Source organism: Gavialis gangeticus, unplaced genomic scaffold (assembly GCF_001723915.1).
Source record: "Gavialis gangeticus isolate Ggan-Ray unplaced genomic scaffold, GavGan_comp1, whole genome shotgun sequence".
In the NCBI taxonomy this organism is placed as follows: Eukaryota; Metazoa; Chordata; order Crocodylia; family Gavialidae; genus Gavialis; species Gavialis gangeticus.
The window spans coordinates 277,527-302,546 of NW_017729011.1; the positions used below are offsets into that span (position 1 = coordinate 277,527).

The 25,020-nt window shown below is 46.6% G+C and overlaps 1 protein-coding gene across 1 annotated transcript in view; it reads left to right on the forward strand.

Annotated features, from left to right (window-relative positions):
* TEX264 (testis expressed 264) overlaps nucleotides 1–25,020 on the forward strand; it is a 165,213-nt gene that overhangs the window by 109,062 nt on the left and 31,131 nt on the right. Inside the window, exon 5 of the mRNA XM_019510324.1 lies at nucleotides 17,581–17,752. Coding sequence (XP_019365869.1) covers nucleotides 17,581–17,752 — 172 coding nt within the window. The remainder of the gene's footprint in view (nucleotides 1–17,580; nucleotides 17,753–25,020) is intronic.

The following is a 25,020-nucleotide window of genomic DNA, read 5'->3' on the forward strand; positions in this document are numbered from 1 at the left end:
ATAAAGCTCGTCGAACAAGCTTTAGTTCAAAGTGCTCCACCACCATTTTTCAGTGCAGGAACGCTGATGTACGTGATGCTAGAGTCTGCTGCAGCACGGTAATTTCTGTGCTTCAGCAGACTTGATTAATATCATTTTCCAGCATGTCGGAGCAGGCTCCCTGCATGTGTATAGGAGGGTATAAGTACATTGCAACTTATGCCTACCCCCTAGTCCCAAATTGGCAGCCATCTACATTAAAAGCCCTTAAGCTTATTCCTGGTGGCAGTCCAGTTCAACCCTTGGAAATAGCCCAAGTGTGGAAATAGTCCAAGGTCCAGCCTCCTCTTAATTTTTCCTTCCTTCCAGTGTGTTTGGAACTCACTTGGGTGTAACAGCCACAAATAAAGGAAGTTCACCATCAGCAATCCCACCAGTTCCTGTTCCTGACTTCCAGTTTGTCTATACTCCACTTCCTATCTCTGCTACCCATAACGAGAGCCACATACAGAAGGAGACAAATAGTGGACAGATATCATGGTTCCGAGAAGGGTTCTAGGAGTCTGTCAGTCTGCTACTTGTCTGTCCTTCTGTGCTTCATGTGTAACCCCTGCAAGTCAATGTGGCTCGTGTGGTTTGGATTCACTGAAGGCAACCCTCAGGTTCACCTCTATATAGTGATGTAGATATGCTCTGAGTGGAAAAAAGAGATAGGAAATTTGATGAAAGAAAGAAAATTTGGATGGGAACAAGTAGCTCAAATGGGCAGATGAAGGCAGGCTGGCCAGTGGGACTTGCTTGGCCTTTAGCAAGAAAAATATCATCATGCCAAATCATGCTGGGGCACCAGCTGTGGGGCAGCTAGCCAGCCTACTTGCTTGTCTTCCTTGTTAGCTGCCCTTTAGACCAGCTGGAAAAACAGAGCTTACTACTAATTAAACTGAATGGGGTTGTGGCTGAATAGGAAAGGCTGTGAAGTAGACCCTGCCTCTTTCCAACAGCATGCCAATGTAGGGTCTGCTGATGAGAATCCACTTCTGTAGTGAGGTATCCTGAAATATCCAGGTGCTGTCTATATTTATGCTGTTTAGTACTGATGAGCTGTCATCTGGAGTATTGCATTCAGCTTTGAACACCACACTTTTAAGAAAGATCTAGATGAATTGGAGGGAATCCAGAGGGAAGCAGTAGAAGTGATAAAAGGTTTGGAAAATGTGACCTTCAAGGAAAAGATTGAAAGAAATAGGTGTATTTAGTTTAGAAAAGAGAGGATGGGGGAGAGAGATCATAGAAAATTAGGGTTGCAAGGGGCCCCAGCAGGTCATCTAGTCCAAACACCTGCTGAAAGCCGGACCATCCCCAACTAGATCATGCCAGCCAAAGCTTTGTCCAGCTGGGTCTTAAAAACCTCCAAGGATGGAGACTCCACAGCCTCTCTGGGTAACCGGTTCCAGTGTTTTCACCCTCCTAGTGAGAAAATTCTTCCTAATATCTAACCTAAATTTCTCTTGCTGCAATTTGAGACCGTTATTGATCCTTCTTCTGTCATCTGCCATCACTGAGAACAGTCTAGCTCCATCCTCTTTTGACCCCCTTTCCGCTAGTTGAAGGCTGCTATTAAATCCCTCTCAGTCTTCTCTTCTCTTGACTAAACAAGCCCAGTTCCCTCACCCTGTCATGTGTCCCAGCCCCCTAACCATTTTTGTTGCCCTCCACTGAACTCTGTAATTTGTCCACATCCTTTCTGTAGTGGAGGGCCCAAAACTGAACACAGTACTCCAGATGTGGCCTCACCAGTGCTGGATAAAGGGGAATAATCACTTCCCTTGCGACCTACTGGCAAGCAACACTCCTACCAATGCAGCTCCAATGCCATTAGCCTTCTTGGCAACAAGGATCTGGCTCATATTCAGTTTATTGTCCACTGTAACCCCCAGGTCCTTTTCTGCAGAGCTGCTGCCCAGCCAGTCAGCCCCTAGCCTGTACTGGTGCATGGGATTGCTTCATCCTAAGTGTAGGACTTTGCACTTGTCCTTGTTGAACCAGCATCTGGGCTGGCCCCAGCAGCCTTACCTGGGGTCCTGGGGGCCTCCAGGGGCTGCAGCTGCAGCAATCCTGCATCAAGGAGCCTGGTTGGCAGCCGGAGTGTGGCTCCAGCTGGCGAGGCTCTGGTTATGGGCGGCGTCCACTGCGATCACATGTGCTGCCCCTCTCTTTTTAGGCACAGGGTTTTTTGACACCAGGATCTCCTGGTGAACAGCTGCATGTGTGGCATGTGAGGCGTGCAGCACCGCAGATGGGTATGCAGCTCCACATACCACACGTGAGTGTTTATCTGGATGTGCCTCTTTCATCCCTTCCAGCCTTCTATTTAATCATTGTATTCTTTCCTTTGCAAATTCTCTGGACTGACCTGACAATGATGTCTTTCTTTTCATCTTCCTGCCTGCACATTGATGCAAGCCATGACCTGTTTGCACCTTTTCCAGCCCATATGCTGGACTGTTGGGCTTGATTCTCTAAGGAAGGATGGTCTTGCAGCTGAAACACAAGGCAGAAAGCCAGAAGATTGGGATCCCTTGCTGACTTTACTGGTCACATGCTGTGTGACCTTGAGCAAGTCACTTCACTTCTCTATGCCCCATTTACTTCTACTTCCCTTCGTAGTTGTTAGCCTGCCCCCTGCTGCCATCACTGTCTTCTTCATGCTGCTAAGCTGTGTGTTTCAAGATTTAGCACTAGACTGAGTCACCGACCCAAGGGCCTTTCCTAACAAATTCTTCCTCATCTACCTCGTCACTCCATTAGTTGATTAGCTGCACAGTTAACTGATGGCCTTACTAAGCTTTTGCTAAATCTATTGCTTATTTAACTGAACTATTGATTGACTGCATCACTGAGTCACTGCTAATTCATTGGACATAGAGTTATTTGTGCTTATTTTTGCTCTGAAGCTTTATCTCCTAAAATGACTTCCCTCTTTCTTCTGATAGTTCCCTCCTACAGCAACTCCCAGTCTTATCTGCCACAGAATAAACTTCTCAGTCAGTACCACAGCCCACTTGACTCCTATCATTCCTATCGCCTTTTCCTTTATTCTACCTTGCCTCACCCCAAATCTTCATTTGGATGTTGTCTGCTGCCTCGTTGACTCCATTGGCATCAATCTAATACTGTGTTCCAGCCTTGATGCTTTCTGATCCTTTCCTGGACATGATCCCTGCAACCAGATCCCTTCCTCTTCTTTGGCAGGCTCAACTCATCCCCATAACTCCCCTTCTTCTCCTTCTCCTGCTGGCATGCTCACTTCATCTGGAACATGAGCAGCCTTTACACGACACCTTTGTAGCTCGCTCGTGCTATCTTACTCTCAGAAAAGCCTGTCATCGCTACCACTACAGTTGCTGTTTCTTGCACCGTCTCTTATTCTTTCACACTGTTTACTCTGGAACACCCTCAGATATGCCCTTGGTGACGGCATGGAGAATCTCAGTCAGTTTTGACCCCTTCTTCCATCATCTTCCTCATTCTTCTCCTCCTAGCAGCATTCACTCGTCAATGTTCTCTCCCCTCCAGGTAGCAGTTTTCTACCATTCACTGACTCATTCCCATATTTTTCTGTTTAAATTGGTACCTGGTTCTCCACTTCCTTTTCTTAAAATGTCAAATCCTCATTATTGGTGGCTTAAACTTCCATGCTGGTGTCTTATCCACCTACACCAGGGGTGGGCAAAATGCAGCCCAGGGGCCGGATGCAGCTTGCCAGGCCATTCTATCCAGCCCGCAGGGCCCCTAAAAAATTTAGAAAATTAATATTTATCTGCCCTGGTCTGCTTGTTATGCAGCCCTCAATGGCTTGCCAAAACTCAGTAAGTGGCCCTCTGCCCAAAATATTTCCCGCCCCTGACCTACACTGAAATAGATGCACAAAACCTTTGTCCTTACCATGTGCTATTCCTGCACTATCTAGGTCTTCATTTCCCATCTCTGACCATTGTCTCAATTCCCTCAAAGACTGGCAGTCTTACCTGTTCCTCTTCCCTGCTCTTTTTGTGCTGTTGTTTTACTTCTCAGACAACACTGTTTTACCCTCAATGAATTCCTCACTCCACATTGCTCATTTGCAGCCTTTGATTTTCTCCTGAGAACCAGTTTCTCAGCACAGAATTTCACCAGCTTCTTCACAGACTAATAGGCTGTGTTCTGATCTCCTTTCTCTCCCCCTCTGAAGTTACTTGCCTGCTCCCCTCCCCTGACTCTTCCTGGCCAAGTGACTTCATCCTCTCTTGCCCCTGAGCTCTGTTGCTCCCATTTTTACCCTCATCCATTCTCTTTTTAAGCAGAGACTCTCCTCTGCTTCTTTCCTTCAAAAAATTACCTTTGATTGCAGATGCCACTCCATTTCCCTTTGTCCCTTCCTTCCCATGCTGATGGGGTAAACTGCTTAGAGAAGGAATACTCAACCTCTGGCATGCAGAGCCATGGCATCTGGCCCACAAGTCTCCCCAGGGTTTGGGAAATTTGGCATCATGAGAGTGATGGCAATGTATACCTCCACCCTCCCTCACTGCCAAATTCCCAAATCCCTTACAACAGGTTAGAGATGGTCCATGCACCTTCCCCCACCCCTGCATGGCCAGATCAGGCTAAGCCATGCCCCCTTCCCTGGATGATGCCCCCTTCCCCCATATCGCTGGATCAGGGCCGGGCTGGCCCTTGCTCTGCTCTGCCTGGCTGGATGGGGCTCCACTGTGCCTCCCAGCCAGATACATCCCACAAATGGACTGGGCACTACTCAGCAGGCCCATCAGGCAGAAAGGCTGAGCACCACTGGCTTAGAGTCATTGCCTAGAGTTCCTGTCCTTAAATCCTGGTTCCCCTCCAGTCTACCATCTCTTTGCTTCACTGAAATTCCTCTCAGCTTCTCCAGCTGTGTCTTCTTTGCAGATCCCTAGGGCTCTTCTTCTGTCTCAATCTGACTCATTTTTGTGTTAGCATTGTTGATCACGCTCTCCTCCTTGCCTTCAACATTTTGATACAGCCATCATCTGGTTTGCCCTCTATCATGCTTCCTTAGCATTCTTGCACCATTTTTGGTTGATCTTCTTCCACCCCTTTTCACTTCCTGTGGAGGCTCTTCTCACACCCTCTGTTTCTAGGTAATGCAGGGGTTGGCAGCACTTTTTGGTGGGGGAGGAGGAATAGCTGGAACAACCCAGCTTGGGTTGGAGGTGGGTGGGCATTAGACCCATCTGCCAACCCAGCTCCTCCCCTGCCACTTAAATGCAGCCTGGTGCAGCAATAACCTGCCTCTGCTGTAGCCCATGCCACCCGACTGCAGCATGGTACAGGCTGAGCTCCCCCTCTGCTACAGTCCAGGCAGCTTAGTGCAGCTCCCTTATTGCTGAATGCTGCTGAAGCCACAGTTCTCTGGCCCTTGGATTGCTAGCTCTGATCTAATCTATTCACACAGTGTTAGCCACCTTTGCTGTGTTCACTGTTCCCTTCTTGACCCCTCTACTGCCATCCGATCTCACATCTCCCTTTGTCTCTTTGACATTTCCTTCTGTATTTCTTGCCAGCATCCTAAACTTAACATGACCAAAACTGAATCCTTGATCCTCCTTTCCAAAGAAAGCTCCTCTCCCCATTCTGTCACTGCTGAACACACCACCGACTCACTCAAGCCTGAAACAAGAGGCTCTTCTTCAACTCTTTCCTCTCTCCCTACATCCAGTTGTTTAAAAACAGCTGCTTTTTCTTTACAGCATTCCCAGAACCTGAACTTTTCTGTCTTTCCACATGAATGACACTCTTGACCCACTCCTCCTCATCTCTGGCTTGAGCATTGCTGCTCCTTTGTTATGAAGATACTGAGATATCCTCAACTGATGTAAATCAGTGCAGTCTTTTTTTGCCTTTGGTGGAGCTGTGTTGGTTTACATCAGCTCAAGCTCAGTTCAATATTTTCAAAAGTTTTCTAGGGGTAGCAGTCCTCTGCTGAACCTTATTGTTGCTTTGCATCTCCTTGAGAATGTCCTGCAGCACAGTGTTTGTTCAGCTCATTGTGCATATCTGGAGGGTCACATAATCAGTAGCTGGCTTTTTAGTTTGTACCCATGCTCATCTTATATAGACATTGATGAGGCAGAGGTTTGCAACTACTGGAGAAAGAACTGAGGGGGTGAGAAAGTGTGCAGCATTGGTGGATCAGTGGTAGGATTCAACAGGCACTTGGCTCAGATGATTTAGTTAGAGCTGATTCTGCCTTGAGCAGGAGGCTGGACTAGATGTCTTCTTGAGGTCCCTTCGAGCTCTACTTTCCTATGATCCTACGAGCACCAAGTAGCTGGGCACCATGGGAGCTGGTTTCAGCTCTGTGGTGTGTGGACACATGTGCATGAAAAGCCTTATGGTTGCAAACATTTGCACATACATTTTTTTAGTAGAAAACTGGAAGTGGGTTAGAAGCTAATTCGAATTTGTGACCCAGGAGCTCTTTTTGGCTCCATGTGTTCCGGGTGCCATGTGTCCTGTGAGAAATTCTATGTAGGGGCATTTATTGTGATTGGTTTTCCAGGTGCCTGAAACTAGTTCTGCAGCATCTGAGAAAGCAGTTCAGTGGGACTGAAACCCCTTGTTTTCCCTTTCTCCACCTTTGGGTTGTCAGAAAGCACACTGTGCTTGCTTACAATCTTTGTTCAAAGTGAAGTGGAGCTCTCTGGGGAAGGGCTGAACAGTGTGACACGTCTCCCTGACCTCATTTCAGCCTCATTTTCTAAAGATGATCTGAGGCAGCTCAAAAGCTGCTGTTCCCTAGTAGGCCTAGTTGGTGTGGCAATCAGCGACCGATCCCCTTTCACCTCTAATTTACAGAAACAGTTGGTGCATGAGGTTTCAGAACAGCATCAGTAGCCCTGTCCCTGAGAGGAGCGGAGTGGCGTGGAAGCCCCAGTGATGGAACAGGTTGTTTTCTTCTCTCTGTATTTTGGATGCATCCTAAAAGCCATGTTTCTGGCTTCAGAGCATTCCAGTAATGCTCTGAAGTCTTGGAAAGGCAGAAAAGGGGATGTTCAGACTTGTTAGGGGTAATGAGGCAGGCTTCAGAAACAGCAGGCCATTGAATGTACAGGACAAGTGTCAGTAGTTTCCCAAGGGAATGCCAAAGGAAATCAAACTGAAACTCTGGAATTTGCTCTTCAGTACTCTGGAACAAGTACAATTGAGGAGAAGACTTTCCTCCATTTCGTTGTGAGCCATGGGGCACATAGAGGCTAGAAAGAAGGTCTGTCTTCTTAATATAGCTGATCAGGTGTTACATGTCATTTTGGGGGTTAGTAAGAAGGTTTAAATTGTAGGTATTTGGGAGTAGCATTTTTATGTCTGAATATTTCAGTTCCACCCAAGCGGCTTGGCCCATTTTGGCTCCTGTACTTCTGGATTCCTCATTCCTCAGTGAGACCAAAGTCTTCAGCAGAAATGAGCTGAGACTCACAACCCTTCAATGGGGTAGGGAAGTATCAATATCCAGTCTTACAGGCCAGAACACTGAAGCTCAAAGTTATTAAGTGATTTGCTCAAAATAGGTTATTGGGAACTTGTTTTTCCCTTTCACCATCTTATGCCTCTCTAGAGCATCTTCCATTTGACTGCATGGAGAGGGCATTCCTGGACTTCTGGGAAAAGACGCTAAATCCATTAAATATTTTCAAGAAGGCCATGGCTCCCCACGGACACCAGTAAGTAGAGAGGGCCTGTTGTGTTGTTCTGGTGGAGTATGGAAATTCCCAGGAAAGTACAGCCAATACACTGCACCTTGATATTCCTCTTGCAAAACCATCCAACCCTTTATTTCACAGCTTCAGTAGCAGGTCTTCTGACTTCTTTATGAAGTGGATTCCATACCAGCGGCAAATTCTGGGTGGATGCTGCAGAAACTGATGCTGCCCAGCTCCTGAGTTCTCCCATTGCAAAAGCAAACTGTACTGCTACTTACCATGCTGGTACTTGAATGAGGTGTGCTTCTGAATGAGAAACAGCTGGCTAACAGTAAACCTGAGGAAGAAAGAAGTAATACTAGCGTTTACAGAGGAGTGTTTTAAAGAACTAGCAAAAACATCACTTTCAACAGAGAGCACTTACCACACTAATGTCAAGACTACGAGTTCTCAGCTTTTCTTAGAGTGTAGGGGTACGTCCCGACAAGCGTGCACATGCAGGGGCGCACTTTTCCCACGGGACAAATAGCAGCAGCACATTTGTCCCTGCACGCGTGCTTTGGTGCACAGCAAATGGGGGTTGGACTTGATGATCTGTTCCAGGTCCCTTCCGACCCTAGAAACTATGAAACCTAGAAACTATGAAACAAATTTACCTGGGTTGAGTAGGGGAGGTTGGGGCCACCACCTCTGGTGGCCCCAGCAGCCTTACCTGAGATCCTGGGAGGCCTCCTGAAGCAGCAGTGGTGCAAAGCCAGCTATTTGGAGCCTGGCTGGTAGCCAGAGTGTGGCTCTCACCAGTCAGGCTCTATTTCTGGTGGTGCATGCTCCTGCTGTGTGCGCTGCACTGCTTTTTTTAGTGAGTGGTTTTTTTACACTGGGATCTCCTGGTGTCAAAAAAACCTGCTACAGTGCAAGTTAGCAACGCGGTGAATGGGTGCATGTGCACGACATGTGGTTTGAGGCACCACAGACTTCACGTGCATGCCCATTGGGACATGCTCTTGGTGACCAAACAGCAATAGAAGCAAAAACTGTTGTCTTCCATCTCAAGCAGGTGAGATGATTTCATTCTTTCCAGTCAGATCTATGAGTTCCTTTCTGAAGTGATCTATGAATTGATGTCCTCTAGGCTTTATTGCAACTCCTGCTATTCAGGAAAAGCAAGCAAAATCTCACTAATAAGGCTCTTGAGATGGTGTGAAATGCAACAGCCTAGCTGATGGCAAGCACAGGGGTTGTTGGGACATCAGTTGTCAATACACTGAAAATCCAAGTTTCATATGTTACCTCTGGTCTTTGAAGGTCTTAATAGGCTGGATCTCAGCTGTCTCAGAAATTTTTTTTCTTCCATGACTACAAACTCCTGAGAATAGCTGCAGTGTTCAAAGATAGTGAATGCTGGAGACAGAACTGTGACTTTTGCCTTCCACAAGAGATGAGGAAGACCTCAAACTTGTCTGTCTTCTGGCCAAAAGGCAAGACTCATCCCTTTTTTATAGTTTTGCAGTAAACATTAAGCTAGTTACATCCATTACTACATTAACATAAATGAAAGCCACTGCTCTCTTTTTCCAGAGCAGGGGAAGAGACAAATATGGAGAAGAAGAGCTAAATTTTAGGTTGCCTTATATCAGCTTCTGAATAAGGAGAAGAAAGAAGACTCTAACACTGGGTAAACCTTTTAGCTATGTTAGGCATGCTGTTATCATTAACTGGGTGCATGATGTGGTATAGATACCTGAATGGATAATATCAAATTTGGAGTGAAGATATTCAAATTGGCTTGGGAGGTATCAGATCATGACTCCAAGATTAAACTCTACTCTGCAGATGCCGTTGCAAGTTCTTTGCTAGGTGCCCTCTATATAGAATCATATTAAGATACTTTTATTCAACTCTTGATGCTTGAGGGCCAGCTTGACGCAACTAAGACAGGTGGTAAGTCTGAAAATTCTGTCTCTGGAGTTTGTTGCAGTAACCTAAAATAGCTTCTTGAGCCAAAGTTTCCTGATGGGCTGGTACCTGCTTAGCTAGATGCCCGGGGGGAAAAGCAGCAGGGAAAGTTCTTGTTTAGAGTGTCATTTAAAACAAACGAGAGTTATAAAAATTGTCTCTGGTCTGCCTTTAGAAACAACCCAAACAATTTTTATAAAATACAGTTCTTGATCTGTGTTTGTGACTGTTTCACCTGCCCTGATGTGGGAATGCTTCAAATGGATTGGAAAGCCATAATGGTCTTTACAACCTCTCTAAGGGACCAGGCTCCTTGGCAGAAATGTGATTTCCTTACAGCAATGCACTGTACTGAGACACAGCAGAAATTGCCTGTGCTTCCTGTTGCAAAAGTGTATTTGAGGGTCTGCTTTCCTTCCCTCCTGTAACAGATTGAACTAGAAATTGACTCCCTGGTTCAGCTTTAGGCCACTAGCCTGGCCCTTCCTGTATGTTCAAACTGCAGATGAGCCTGAGCCTAAATCCTGATTTCTGAATACCTGTAACTTTGCAGGTGTTGGAGGTTTTGCAAATAACTTACAAATAATTTTGCAAATGTAATAGAACAAGCCAAACTACTGGCTCTGAGTTCCCCTCCAAATTCAGGGCAAATATTGGAAATCAAGCCCACCTTTAGCTGAAATAAGCTTGCTGATACCATCTAGTGAAGTCAGTAGCTGCATGATATACCAAGGTAAAATTAGCCATCTCATTGTCTAAAATTAAAAATAACAACTATAAGCACTATAACAACAGTAACAACACATTGTACCCTCAATAGGCCTTACTAAATCCTCATACTCTGCAGTCCACACCACTGTCTATTTAGTGATGGGGAAACCAAGGCATGGAGCAGATCAAGCCATCATGTTCAGAGAAGGCCACTGATTTGTGGATGTCTTATTTTTTGTCTGTCCAACTTGAAATACTTCAGGTCTGGTTTTCACAGATGGAGAATTCTCAGAGCTTCCACGGACTTAGTTTTTTCTTCAAATCAGACCTAGGCTGTCTGAAGTTTACTAACAAAAGCATTACCCTTAGCCTCTCTCATACTTCAGTTTCCCCCTCTGATAAGAGAGTGTGGAGGATTAATTGGATCCAACCCAAAGGAGTGAATAATTAAGTGGTCTGCCTGTGACATGTTGTAGCCATTTTATTTCCTTTAAATGAGCTGCTTCTTTAGGACCTTCCTTGGCCACGCTACTAAAAATAGACATGTCATGAAGGCTGGAGTCCGAAAGTGTCAATGCTGGCAAGCACCGTGTGGTAATCGTCTCTGTGCTCTGACAAATAATTGTGCTTTCAGGAAAGAGATAAATTGTTCATGGATCAGCAAGAGCCTTGACCCATAGCCTTGGGATTATTTGACATATTGCCCTTTAACTCCTCATATCCTCCAAACAAGACCCACTCCTCCGTATCATACAGCAAGCAGCCTGCTCTTGGGGCTGTCTTTAGTGCAGCTCTGATGCAGTGTTTGAATAGCAGCTTCTGTAGAGCATCCTGGTAGGGTGTCAATCTATAACCCAGCTATTAAGTGAGAGGCAGTGGGAAGCCGACTGCTGCCATTACCCCTGTGTGGGGAAGGGAGCAGGCAGTGGCTATCAGCAGTAGCCCTGTGGCTCATGAGGTTTGCTTCTTTCAGCCATCAGGCTGGGCATGAGTGCGCAGGCTCTGCCTATGAGGGTGGTTAATCAAATCTTGGTTTTATTAATCAGGATGAGGCAGATTTCCCTGCAGAGCAAATAAATCAGACCCTGTTTCCTCCTGTGAATTTGCAGACCAGGGTAGAAAAAATGATCCCCTTTCCCAGACCGGAGCAGAGGAGCTGTCTCCCCTCTCTAATCTCACTGCTAGCTGCATTTGTCAACCAAAGGCACAATGACATCCTCAGTCTAGAAGCCTTTCACCTAGGTCTGGTCACAAATGAAATAGAGTTCAGTCTCCTTGTAGCCCCTTCCTATCCTATGCACATCATGAACTGTTCCAGGTAGTCCCAGGATTGAGCTAGAAGGGAGGCATTAGCATAGCTGTGGGGGAAGCCCTGCACTTGAAAAACAGGGCCTGCTGCCAATCAGGATCAAAGATAGAGTTGTGCGGTTTCCAGGTCTGGAATGACAAGAGGGGCAGCCAGGGAGTGCAACCCCCTGCCCACATGCTAGAGCATGGCATTTTGCTTGGCATGTGTGTGTTGGGGCAGACAGCAGGGACAGGGCTGCCACAAGAATCAGGCCCCTTATGTCTCCCCCGCTGTCCACCCCAGCACACCAACATCTTTACAAGTTGAGGTTGGGATGTTCAGAACCCCTTTTGTAGGCCATTGTTATGCAGCCTCCAGTCTGTGGGTCAAATCCAGCCCATGAGGCCATGTCTTCTTCCTCTTGGGGCTTCCCATGGGTCCAGAAATTTGATGGCAAGGGAAGAGTGACAGCGTTAATTACCAGGGCTTCCAGAGTAATGGCAGTTAACACCGTCAGTGCTTCCCCATTGCCAAATTTCCAAGCCTGTGGGAAGTCCTGTGGGCTGGGTTAGTGCACAGGGTCTCTCCATAGCAGGATCCATTATGCAGAGTCAGATCAGTGCATAGAGCAGGGGCAGGCAAAATGCAGCCTGCAGGCCGAATGCGGCCCGCCAGGCCATTCTATCCAGCCTGCAGGGCCCCTAAAAAATTTACAAAATTAATATTTATCTGCCCCTGGCTGCCTGTCATGCGGCCCTCAATGGCTTGCCAAAACTTAGTAAGCGGCCCTCCGCCTGAAATAATTGCCCACCCCTGGCATAGAGCCACTCTATGTGTGAATCCGGCTCAATTTATCTAGTCCATGGGCCCAGAAGTTAGAGCACCATTGCTGTAGGCCAGTGCAGAGATGTATCAACAGAGCACTTCCTTAGTCCCATTGATCACTGAAGGGGAAGGCTTTGAGACCCCCTTGAAGTTTCTTCCCCCTAGACATGCTAATCTATTATTCAGGAATCACTATGATTTTGATGCATGGTATGGGGTGAGTAGTGGAGAGGGGAGAGGACTCTGTAACAGTTTGGATATCACTGGGCAGGTCTACATGGCAGATGCCATTGTGGCAGTGGCATTTTCACACTCACTGCACCATTCTGCCTGGACTGCCATCCAAACCAGAAGCAGAGTAGCCAATAGCCATGGTTCTTCAGGTAGTTCAGGTGCACAAGGGCCATTTTACCCCCTTGTGCTAATTAACTTGCTCACAGCTACCCTGCTTCTAGTTAAAAGCCAGCCTATGTGGAGAGCACTCCCTGTTTGAGGGCACTACTGCTGGGCACAGGGCATTGCCATGTAGCCTTGGCTGGAAGCTGTGTCTACACCCCAGCCGAGGAGCGTGAGTGTAGACGCAGCTCTGAGCTGGAGCGTGAGTGTAGTGTAGTAAAGAGGGCCAAGCAAAATACCATCCAGCTCTGAGCTGCCTAGCTCTGACAAGGGCATAGCCTCCTGTCCCCAGTGCACTGTCAAAATCACCTGGCCTGTGTCAGATTGGAGCTAGGAGGGTAAGGAGAAGTGGCAATAGCACAGGCGCAGCTGGAAGCTGGCTGGTTCCAGTAAGAGCATAGGCAAAGGCAAAGCCTTCCAGCTCTGTGAGCTGGATCCAGTGGCTTCCCAGGCTGGATCTGGCCAACAGGCCATATTTTACAGACCTTCTCTATCCAATATGGACTTTCTGTAAGTTTGATTTGGCTGTTCTGACCCAAGGACTCTGTTTTCTGTGTTTGACTTGACCGTTAAATGCTGACTGAGTCTGGAAAGAGTGTCTACTTCTCTGCATTTCACCTCTGGGTCTGCGCTTTCTCTTTAAGGGCAAAGATCCCTATCAGCAGCTTAGCTAATTGGCCTTACTGATGGGACTAGCAAACAGGGGTGCTGTAACTTAATAGCCCCATCTTGGTCAGAGGAGTTACAGAGCTCGCCCTTAAGAATCCCTGCCTGAGACTAGCTTCAGGGGTTACTCTGTGCAAGGACCACTGTGAAATCCTTGAGAGCAGGGGAGTTTCCTTCCGGTTCTTATGCAACAACAGGTGGACTGGGAGACATGAATGGCTACAAAGACCTAGCTTTGTGTCCTAGTATTGCACACCAGATGCTGCATGAATCACACACAGATTCACAAAAGTTTAGGCTGGAAGGGATCTTGTGAGATCTTTGGGGCCAGCCCCCCCCACTCTGGGCAAGAAAGACTGCTGGGGTCAAATAACCCTAGCAAGGTGTGTGAAACCTTCTAGGGGTTTATGGCTGTTGCTCCTGGTTTTCCCCTGGGGTGCTCTGGTGAATAGTTGTTCACCTAGCCCCTGATGCTCTCCCCTGATATATCTGTAAGCTGCCACCAAATCTCCCTAAAGTGTTCCCTTTTCTAGGCTGAACAGACCCATATCTGTCATCCTTTCCCGTCATAAGAACATAACTTCCATACTGAACTAGACAGCAGTCCATCTAGCTCAGTGCCTGTATCTCACAGTGGTAGAGGGGCCCTGTGGCACATGGACCCACATTCCCTACACAGGCCTCCAAGCAAATGCCTTTTATTCAAGCTTTATACGGGTACCATTGGTTTCCTGTTTTGCCCATTACTCCAGCTGAGTTTATTCAGCCAGGGAACCCTGCAGTCCTTCATCCTTTTTGTTTTTAAGCCAAGCAGCTCTTTGTGTGTCAGAACTCAAGGATGAGAGTTGCTGTGGTCCAGACCTCCTCCTGCAGGAACCTTTAGGGCTTTAAAGATCTGTGTTTATTTTGAGTGATGTGTCAGGAACTCTCTGATGCCTAGAGCTGCACTCCCTGCATTGTGTGGGCTCTCAGTCCAAGGGAAGGTTTGGAATAGCTGTCAGGGCCATGCCTGCCTCTGCACAATCTGATGTTCTGTTTGCTGTTTTCCTTCTTGCTGTTTAAACAAAAGTGATCATTCCCTCAGTGCTGGGGAAAAGCAATGGATTATCAGATCAGCAGGGGGGATCATTTATGGATATGGCTGGATTTAAGACTGGGGTATGGTTCCCCACTGAGTCACAGTCCCCATGTGACCTTGGGTAAATAACTTCATCTCACTGGGTCTAAGTTCCCCATCTGTAAAATGGAGAGAATTTTACCCAGGGAAAGGGAGGATACAATTTATAAATAGTTGCAAGGTGCCCAAGTACTGCAGTGAAGAGGCCTGTGGGAGCATTTAGAATAGATAGAAAGAGGCGGTGACTGAGCAAGCTTCTCCTTGCCGAACAGTCTTACCCCTCTTGTGGAGGAGAAACATTCCTGGATGGTATTTTGCTTGGCCCTCTTTACTGGCACTGCAGTTAGTGAGGGTGGGGCCCATCTACTACTTGCTTGCTTGTTCACTCTGAGACCCCCAAACTCATTGCATACAGTAGTACCAGCTCTCAGACTAGGGTGGAAGGCCCAACTCCTTGGGTTGACAAGACCTAGTGCCATTCATGCCTTGACCTTCTGTCTGGAGTGTAAAGCCCCCTCTCCAGCAGCCCCTCATTTCTTGCCGCCTTGTTAACCCAGCTGTGTATCACCATGTCTCCATTGCTTCCCAGTCCTTCCGGTTACAGAGCAAAGATGATGCTGGTGAGTGCCTGGTATGCTGGCAGAGGCTTTCCTAGCCAAGGGCTATTTGGGGACATTTGTTTGAGCCTACACTGCACATCCCAAAATAAAGTCGCCAATTATTTTAAAAGAAAAAGCTAATCTCCCTTCTCTCCCCTCCTCTAAATCTTAGCATGTTCGAAAACAAACTGCCCCTCTGCCAGGCAAACCATAATAGATGTCAAGCAATGCAGCTGTTGGGCGGGCAAGGTGTGGGCGTTAGTTAGAAGGTCCAGCTGTTCTTTTAGTGCAGCATCTGTCCCCCCGTGAGTCCCCTGGGCCCTGCCTGTTTGATCCTGCGTGGTACCAGTGTGAGTATGTTCCCATTCAGACCCTCCCTCCACCCCCAGGCTGGCTCAGCTGGCACCTGGATTTCGGGAAAAAGATGTCTGTTCCAGCAGTGGGTGCAGAGCTGGGCTGGGCTGGTCAGATCTCTGAGAGCTTTGAGTGGGCTCATGAGGAGGGAGGGGTTGTAGCCAGGGCAAAGGGAGAGAAGGAGGTGGGAAAGTGTCTGAAATCCCATGAATTAGCCTCAAACTCTCCTTCCCTTGCACTTCTGAAAGGAGCTTCTTTATCTGTCTTGCTTGGATTATATTAATTACTCAGTGAAGCACTGAGCCTGCTCAGAGGACTCTTGTGTCTGGGCAAAGGAGAAAGGTTTCAAGCTTGGCAGGTCCCTGCCAGGAGCAGCAGCTGGTCCTCAGTGGAATCCCCCTTGCGCATCAGTGTTACTAAGTGCTTTAGTAACAGACAGCAAAGTAACATCTGTTTTCCAAGGTTTGGCTGAGTGAAGCTCAGAGACCCAGGCCCAGGTACAGCCCCAATGTAAATCAGTTGAATGGAACAGAATTCACTCCACTATTTAATTTGACCTCCTGCCAGAGCTAGTGGGAGGGAGCTAGGAGCCGAGTCCATGGTGCCTCTGTATAAGTTTCGGCTTGTTCTATCTGAACAAGTTTGATCTGATTTTACACTCTTTCCCCAAAGATTGTTTTAATTCTTTGGGTGTAACAGAGTATCCATTTTATTAGCTTCCTTGGCAGAAGGGGCTATACAAGATAAAGCTTTAGGATTTTCCTAGACTAGTTAATGTCAGTTAAAACTACATTTGTCTTGTCTTCACCGGGATTTTAACACATTTTGATTAATGTTGGATAGAAACAAACCTTTTTTTTTCTAATGAAGACCCCTTCTCTACATGTTGGACATAAAGCCCTGGGAATAGAAAGAGACGGGGTTGGGGGGTAGCTTCCACTGATGTTGGTACCACCTGCTGTCATCAGGTAGTCAAGCTCTGTTGTAGGTTAGAAGGGGATGGTGTGCTGTACAGTGATGCAGTATGCATGCAGAACTGGTAAAAGCAATCCCCTGGTGAAACCCTTGTTAATATGACTAGGGTACTGACTAAAAAGTACAGATTTGAAGGGTCTTCAACACAGCCCAGCTCGACTAATGCAGAGTTCACCACCCTTTCTCAGCTGAAGCTGCCAGGCAAAGGAAGAACTGCTTGTCACAACATTGGCTCCAGGCTCATTATCATCTAAGCCTCTTCCAAAACACTCATGCTGAAAACTAGTATTGACTCAGTCATCTAATAGTAAATTATTGGGTGTTAAATTTGCTGTGCTTAGTGGCCATGAGTTGATGGCAGGGCTTTCTGTGGGAGAGAAGCTGCCCCTTCTACCACCAAGAAGAACACAGGTTTTGACAGGACGCTGGAAGATGAACAGCTTCTCCATGGCTTAGGAACAGAATTCCTCTTTTCATACCATGAGTGGGGGGCTGGGGTGGCACAAGTGAAAAGAAAGGATGCTATGCGCTCACATTCACGTGTGTACAACTGGTGCTCCTCAGATGGGTCCCACCATCCCTTCATTGCTCTTGTGGTGCCTGAAAGGACATATGCGTGGAAATCAGCACAGTGTCATTTCAGTAGTTCCTGGGGCCCTGTCCTGTGATGTTATGAGCATCCTATAGTTCCCTTGACTATCTTTTATCTCCTCTAATCTATTTTCTCTGTGGTATTTCTGTGTTCATGTTGCATGTTGGCTAATTGGCAAATTGAGGGTCTTCAGCAATCTGTCAGAAGGTGCTCAGCCTCTCACAGGTTCAGGCATCCTGGGTCTTGGGGGATATGATCCAAGCAACTGAACAAATACACATTTGCCTGCAACCAATAGTAGATGCAGGTTCACAAGTCCCCGGGAATTGCTGATCAAAGGGGTCATGTGGAGATGTAGCCTTGTAATGGATTATATCTCATTATGTGTGCCTGTTTTCTCTCAGGAGAGGAAGCTGTGTGCCTATCCCAGGCTGGAGATCTACAAAGGAGACCAAATACATTTTTTGTGTCCCCTTGCCCGCCAATGGGACTTCTACGTGCCTGAAATGAAAGAGATTGAGAGGAAGAGCCGAGCAGCAGTTGCCGAGGCTGAAGATGCCCAGACAGACATCACAGGTACCTGTGGACCACATGCATCTTCCTTTTCCTTCCCCGTGGAAGTCAGGTCTCCCCAGGATTAGCTGGATGCAGGTGTCTCCAGTTCTGAGTTATACACAGAGCAGACATGATGAAGGGGAGCAGCCTGAATTGAAGAAACACATTTCTTTAAACACCATTAAATTCCTGCAGGGTCCTATTGCAACTACTTCCTATTTCCGTCAAATCACTTACATTGAAATAAATGTTGATCTTGTCACCGGCTAAACCCTGAGGGTGTGTGGCATATCTTACCGCTGCATAGTAGTGCTTATAATGTCAATGAGACAATAAGCTACTCCCATCCTTAACTGTAGTGCTGCAAAGGGTCCCACTACATTACCACTCTTTGGTTAAGACAACTTTTAGCTGTTGCTGTTTTCTCTCATCCTGTAGCCCTTCTTTGATCTCCTGTTCCCCTCTCACATATGAAATTCTGAATAACCTAGGTAACTGTTTTCTGCACCCAATGACAGAATTGTCCAACAGCGTCTGCTGAAGGAGATCTACTGGAGTCCCCGTGCATATATAAAGGAAACAATTATAATCGCCGTACGTGCATAACAACAGCACTGTCCACAGTTATCACGGTGCTACTGATATAATAACACAAAGTGATAGTCACTGGGAGCAGCCCACGTGCTCACGTTTTTGTGTAACAAAATGATGTGGAATTTGTGATTGTGCTATATAAGGAGCAGATGTTTTATCTATGGGATGTACATTACATTATACATGGATTCCTGTGAAGCAGGTGAGAAGCCCACTTCATACGTTTCAGGTCATCTACACCTATGTATGAATTAGTACATCTATGTACTGATGTAAATTAAAAAACAAGACATATCTTTTTCACATGGGCAGTTTTATAATGTTTTTGCATGTCTTGAATTTAGATTTTTTTTCTTTTAAATGCTTAGTCAAATTTAACTTAAAGTCAAGCAGAGAAGCCATTTTCTAAGACATCTGTTCATTCAGCATTACACTCGGGATTCCAGTTTCACAAGCATCAAGCAGTTCAGCTTTTCTACACCATTTTGTGTAGTACTGCAGTGAGGTCTTCCCTTATATTATCACATGATGCACCATGTTGCAGGCTATTCAGACAAAAACAATGTTTAGTTACGCTGAATTTATACTCTCCTCTACAGCTTTCAGTCCACAGGCAGCATTTTATGACCATTTTTGTTAAAGGACAGCAGCATAAAAGTGCTTTGCACACCTTCAAATCCTTGCATGCCTTTTGGTTTCTGGTCTCCAGTGATTGCATACATGCACCCATGATAACTTTGTATTTGTGAGGTCATGTAAGAAAAGCTCTACTCTAATGCAGTGATGCCCAGGTTTTTGGCTCTGTGGATTAGATGAGTGGTTCTGAGTCAGTCTATGGACTGGATCCTTGCCCATGAGCCCAATCCAGCATGCAGGGCTGGTCTAGCATTAGGCCATAGCCCGATCCAGCACATGATGCCTGGGCCCAATTCACTATGCAAAGACCAGCTTGGTGCAGGGCGGGGAACCCATCTGGCCCACAGGATGGAGCCCCAGTATGCCAGATTCAGGCCCATACCCCTAGCCACACATGCTGTATCAGGCCTTGCACCAGATCAGGCCCCCAGCGTCAGCCCTGCAGATAGGGCCATGCCATCTGGTCCACAGGGCTTGGAAATTTGGTGGGTGGGTGGTGGGGGCGGGGATGGAGGCAGTGCCACTGTTAATTGCCACCACTCCCCTGCTGCCAAATTTCTGGACCTGTGGGGAGCCCATGTGCTGGATTTGGCCCATGGGCTGGAGGTTGGGGCAGAAGTGAGAGGCACAACCCCTTCTGTTTCTCTCTGAGGTTGGAGCACTTCAAATTTGGCACCATGCAGACCTGCAGTCCCCTACCCTCAACACACTTCAGAATAGCTGTGAATGCATGCAGTGACACAATTCTCTAACCACAGGGTTAGAAAATCCTTGCATGGCAAAGATTCCTGAGGCTTGATGAGTACACCGGAGAGCACCCCTTGGCTGTCTGTCCTAGTCCTCTCCTCTCCACTGCCCCCCTGGGGGTTGTGGAGAACTGAGCACTGTGAGCTGAGCCAAAGGACCAGTTGAGCAGACAGACATTTCAGGAAGTGCCTCAAAAGGAAGCGTTTCAAAGATGTGGATTTTTTTTTCAAGAATCATTTTTGAAGTGCTTTGCTATTTTTCAGGTGCTTCTTCAGCGGGACACTGTTTGGAGGGCTTCAAAGGCATTTGGAGCTCTTCAAACAGCATATCTGTCCAGGGCTTGAATTACCTGACTTTATTGTAACATGGCTTTTGGTTAGCATTATTAATTGATTGGAAAAAAAGTTTCTATAAAGCTGTTGAAAAACAGAAAGATGGTTATAGAGAGAGAGAAATCTAATGTGACTGGATATTCCCTACAGGTGGTTAAAATTCCCCTCACCAGGTAGCTGTATGGAGGAAAAGTTTTTTCACGCTTGTGATGTTGTGAGATGTTTAGACTTCACATCTGTGAGGTCACTATGAGGTCCTGGATGTAGCAACACACAGTCTACAGAGTGCCAGCAGTTCTTTGATGGCTCTGTCATTTTTTTTTTCAACTTTCTGATGGCAAAGATAATCTTTCTAAACGTGACCTGATGCAATGCTGACTTTCTGACTGTAGAAAGCCAGCTTCAAATCATAGTCTTGCGAGGTTTCAATTGCCTTCATAAAGACCCAGGATTGAGTTTATATGTCAGTGCTGTAAAATAATTGGCTGGCCATTTTAGCATGAGTAAAACTGAGACTGATGATGGAGCTTAACATAGTGTATAGGCCCTGAGTAGTCACACTTTCTTCACCCATCCTGACCTTTCTCCATGCCCACGACATATGACTGTGAAATGTAAAAAAAACCCACCGAACAATTGGAACAGCAATTTCACCATTAGAATTTCAGTGTGTGAATCAGACTAATGATTGGTCAAGATACCACTGATGTCACAACCCCTCTCCCCGATGTCACAATTCCACCAATTCAGCATAATTCATTTAAAATCAAACTTGGAAGAATAGAGTGACCCTTTGAGTAGCAAATAATAGCAAATGCCTCTTCAGGAAAGACTGCTAGTGGTGGGGAAAGCCTTCCACTTGTATATTGTTGCTTGAAATTCTGTTCAGGTAAGCAGTACATAAGAAAATAAATGCCATGCTGAATCAGACCACAGGTGCACCTTGCATAGTATCCTGTGTCTCACAATGGCACAGAGTGGATGCAAATGGAAGGCTATTTATGCAGGGTCTATCCAGAGTGATTGTCCCCTGCTACTCTTCCCCTACAGCTTCCAGCTTTCCTAGTGACCAAAAATTGTTTCTCTCTTTTGGCCAGTGGGCTTTGTGACATGAATTCTTGGTCTTAGGCCAGCTTTGACCGAGTAGATAGTGGTATTAAAACAGTGCCAGTATAACTGGCCCTTATGTTAGTAATCTCAGTAGAGAATCCAGGAACTAAATGATCTATGGAGGCACACCCCTTCCTTGATGGGTTCATTATAGGTTTGGGTTGGGTGGGGACAGGGGGCCTTGAACTGCTGTAATCATTATATTTTTGTTGTGTGACAAGAGACCTCCAGGGTTGTCGTTCAGCACCCTTAAGCACTGCAAACTTATACAAGAAATATCAGTAAAAACAAAATAAATACCTTCTACCTCTCCATTGTCTAGTTTCCCTACAGAACTGCCCACTGCCCATTAACATTGCACATAAGGGTTTGTGGAACATGAGGCTGTCCCTGGCACTCTTTCTATTCTGCTCACAGCCAAGCTGAAGTCAGGCCTGACTGTGAGGTGAGTAGAAAGGTTTTTTTTTCTTTCTTAAATTGTTTTCCCCCCCACCCTTTTTGTTTGCTGTTCAAAAGAACAGGTTCATCCTGAGTCATGGCTTCTTCAAATGCACATGCTGGTGGGTAAAGGATCTTAAATGATCTAGAAGCTTACTGTGTTTTTTATTCATTATCCATTGATTTCTGCCCCCCTTGTCTGGCTGTACAGGCCTGATATGAAGGCCACAGTGGCCCAGTTCTGACCCGCAAAGTTGTTTTTCCATAATTACATGGGTTTTTGGATCATCACTTGACCCATCCGCTTGCTGTTTCAGACTTCCCAGTGTTATAAAGGTATCTGTGTAGAAACTAATATCAGATAAATCTGGCAGTGGTATGGCCCCCACAGCTGTTATGCCAGATTCTCAGCCTGGATAATTCAGCGTTGCTTCTCTGGAGTCAGTGGATGTACCATGATTTACACCCAGATCCAGCCCTTAATATTTTGCAATGCTAACCAAATCCTGGAATGGGGATGTAGCCTTATTCATTGTTTCCTTGAAATGCATTTATGTGTTGTGCATGTGTGCCTATAAAGTATATTTATATGGGGCAGCTGAATGGGATGTGTGCAATCTGTGATTTTCTCTTTGTTCCTGGCCCCTGGAAGCTGCTGAGCACCTTACACTCTTGTGCAGGCAAATAGGAAATAAGGATGCTCAGTGCTTTGCAGGATTGGATCTTGTCTTATCATCTTCCTCCCTCTTCTCATCAAGTTACAACCCTAAACTATGTAGTTTACAGAATGGTGGGATTGGGGTGTCAAAAATAATCTGCAGGTGATGCAATTTTTACCTTCCCCCTCACCCCCAGACCTCCTCCTAGATGTTTAAAAAAGCCGGGAAAATGCAGTTTCACACAAAGGAAATGTGTAGGGGCTTTTATAAACCTGCTTTGATTTCCAAGCAGCCATCATATTTAATAATTCTCTTCCCCAATACAGCACCTTTTGTCTGGGGTTCTCCTAGCTCTTTACAGAGCTATATTAGAAATTTCCAAGTCTGTCTGCATTAGTGATTTCATTTACGAATTTCTAGCAGAAGGCTCTGCCATTTCCCTACAGACATCGGATATGGATGGTGTCATTCAGAACCCAGCGACCTGTAGATGTGCAAGAAGGGCTTTGGCTTTCTGAAGTAGAGCAGTGATCCTGCAACCTTGAAAAAAATCACATCTGTCTCTCTAGTCTGTCTGTCATCTTTCCTTTCTATCGACTTAATCCTATGAGGTGCTGAGTGCCCTCAGCTCCACCTGATTTCAGTACCAATGGAGGGTGTTCAGTGCCTACTGGCTTGGGTTCAATGTATCTACTTTAGCTAATATCTCTGCCCACTGCAATGAATATGACCACTTCTGTGAATATGCCTAGAGGAATTAGGATGCTCAGCACCTATGATTTAGCACCAATCCTTCCCATTTTCTGCAGCCATCAAGGTCAGCAGAAGGAGGATTTGGAAAGAGGCTGATGGCTCTCTGGGGTCTGGTGTCAATCACAATTAGCATTGTTTTGCACTTAATTCTTTTCTAGGGCTTTAGCATCAGCTATGGGCTCCAAGAGCCCTCATTCCAGCTTTGCTTTCAGCAGAGTGCTCTCTGACTTGACCCTGTCAGCACAGGGAGGATCAGAAGGTCAATTCAAACAAAAGTAGCCTATTAACATGGGTTGAAGGAAGAACGTGTTTTTTGGAGTGACTGGAGATGTATTCTTGGTGGTGGCTTCTGCTAACAAGCTCAGATGCTATCTTTGTTACAGATAAATTGGTACCATTAGCAACCTGGCTGTAGCAGAAGGCCTCCCAGAATGCTTTCTGGCGACCTTATTTCCAGAAGAACCATTTTTAAGGAGGGATCAAGGGTGGAACGGATATGGAACATCACCAGTCCTCCCAGTCTTGCCTTTCCTTTCTGGAGCCTCTGCAGGGTGCAGACCTGACCTGCACATTCCCTGCTCTTCCAGCCCTAGGGGCTTCACCATGCTCTACTGATGCCCTTAATCCTGACCTGAAACATTCCCTGCCATATCAGACTTCAACTACATTTAAGCAGAAATCTCTCAGCTTAAAGGCCAGGAGCCTTGTGCTGTGCCCACAGATCTGAACCAGTGCGAGTCAGATCTCATCTCTTATAAATCCAAGGCAGGCTTTGACCCCCATCTCAGGCTGTAAAAAGCTAGCACGCTACTTCATGGTGCCCACCAGCCTCTGTGGGCCTTCCCCACATTTCCTCTTTCTCTCTCGGAAGAAGTCTGTGTGTCTGTCCAGTTAGCACCTGTTGCTAGAGGGACCAGCTTGTTGCTGTGCCTGTGTCACTGGGTCACAATATACCTTCCTTGAATGAAGACTGCAAGTGCACATCCCGCTGGGGGGTTACACACAGCTTCCCTGCCTGCTTCACGTGCTTGCTCTGCCATTTCAGCCTGGCAGGCCCAGGCGCTGGCACCCCTGCTGTTCTGCCTGCCCCTGCCCATCTCCTGGTGGCTTTTGTGTGGGGTTTGAAACGCTGTGATTAGCTGCGCCTCTCCTGTTATTACATTGATCTATTATTTAGAGAGAGAGGAGATGAATATTTGATAGAGCTCAGAGCCTGGCTGGGGAAGGAGGGCCAACGCACTGAAAGGAAGAATTATGGATTAGGCTCTTCCGTCACAGCAGGAGGCCACAAAAGCTTTTCTTCACTTTTTAACCCTTGCTTGTCCACAAGTCCTTTTGGAAATTCCAGTATGCCCTCCCCAGGCTCTTGCCTGTCCTATAAGCCCTTTTCCTACTCTGCATTCAGGTGGCGTCATCCTCACAGTCAGGTAATAACAATAGCAGTGAAGCCTTAGTAGCACAGCCACCTCCTAAGTAAATACCCAGGGCCCTGGGTGGGCTTGCCTAGACCTCCCTGCGACCAAGACTTTGTTGCTATCAGCCCTGAGCTAGCAGGATTAAAGCTACCACAGGCATGTCTATGTGCTGCAATCGATGATTGAAGTGCAGACATAGCCTCAGGCTGCTTGTCCCCTTCAGTTGTCATGTCCTCTCTCAGAGCCAGCGATCTGTTCTTAAAAGAGAAACATCCATGCAACATAGGCACGGAGCGGCAGGGTGGCTGTCATGAGCTTTATGATGTCACACTGAAGTAGTCACAACCCATAGAGATGGCACTTCCATAGTGTCGCTTAGGTTAGAGGTAAGTTGCTTTGACCTAGTGTTAGACCCTGACTCCCTGCGGCGGTGCCCACTGACTAGGGAGACAATGATCCAATTGCTCATGGATTCTGTTACTCATTAGCCAGAGCAAGCAGGGAGCAAACACCAGCACACATTGCTCACGACAGCTTTATTCAGAATGGAGACAGCTTCGGGCGAGCTCCCTCACAGACACACAGCCTGTGAAACCAGGGGAGCA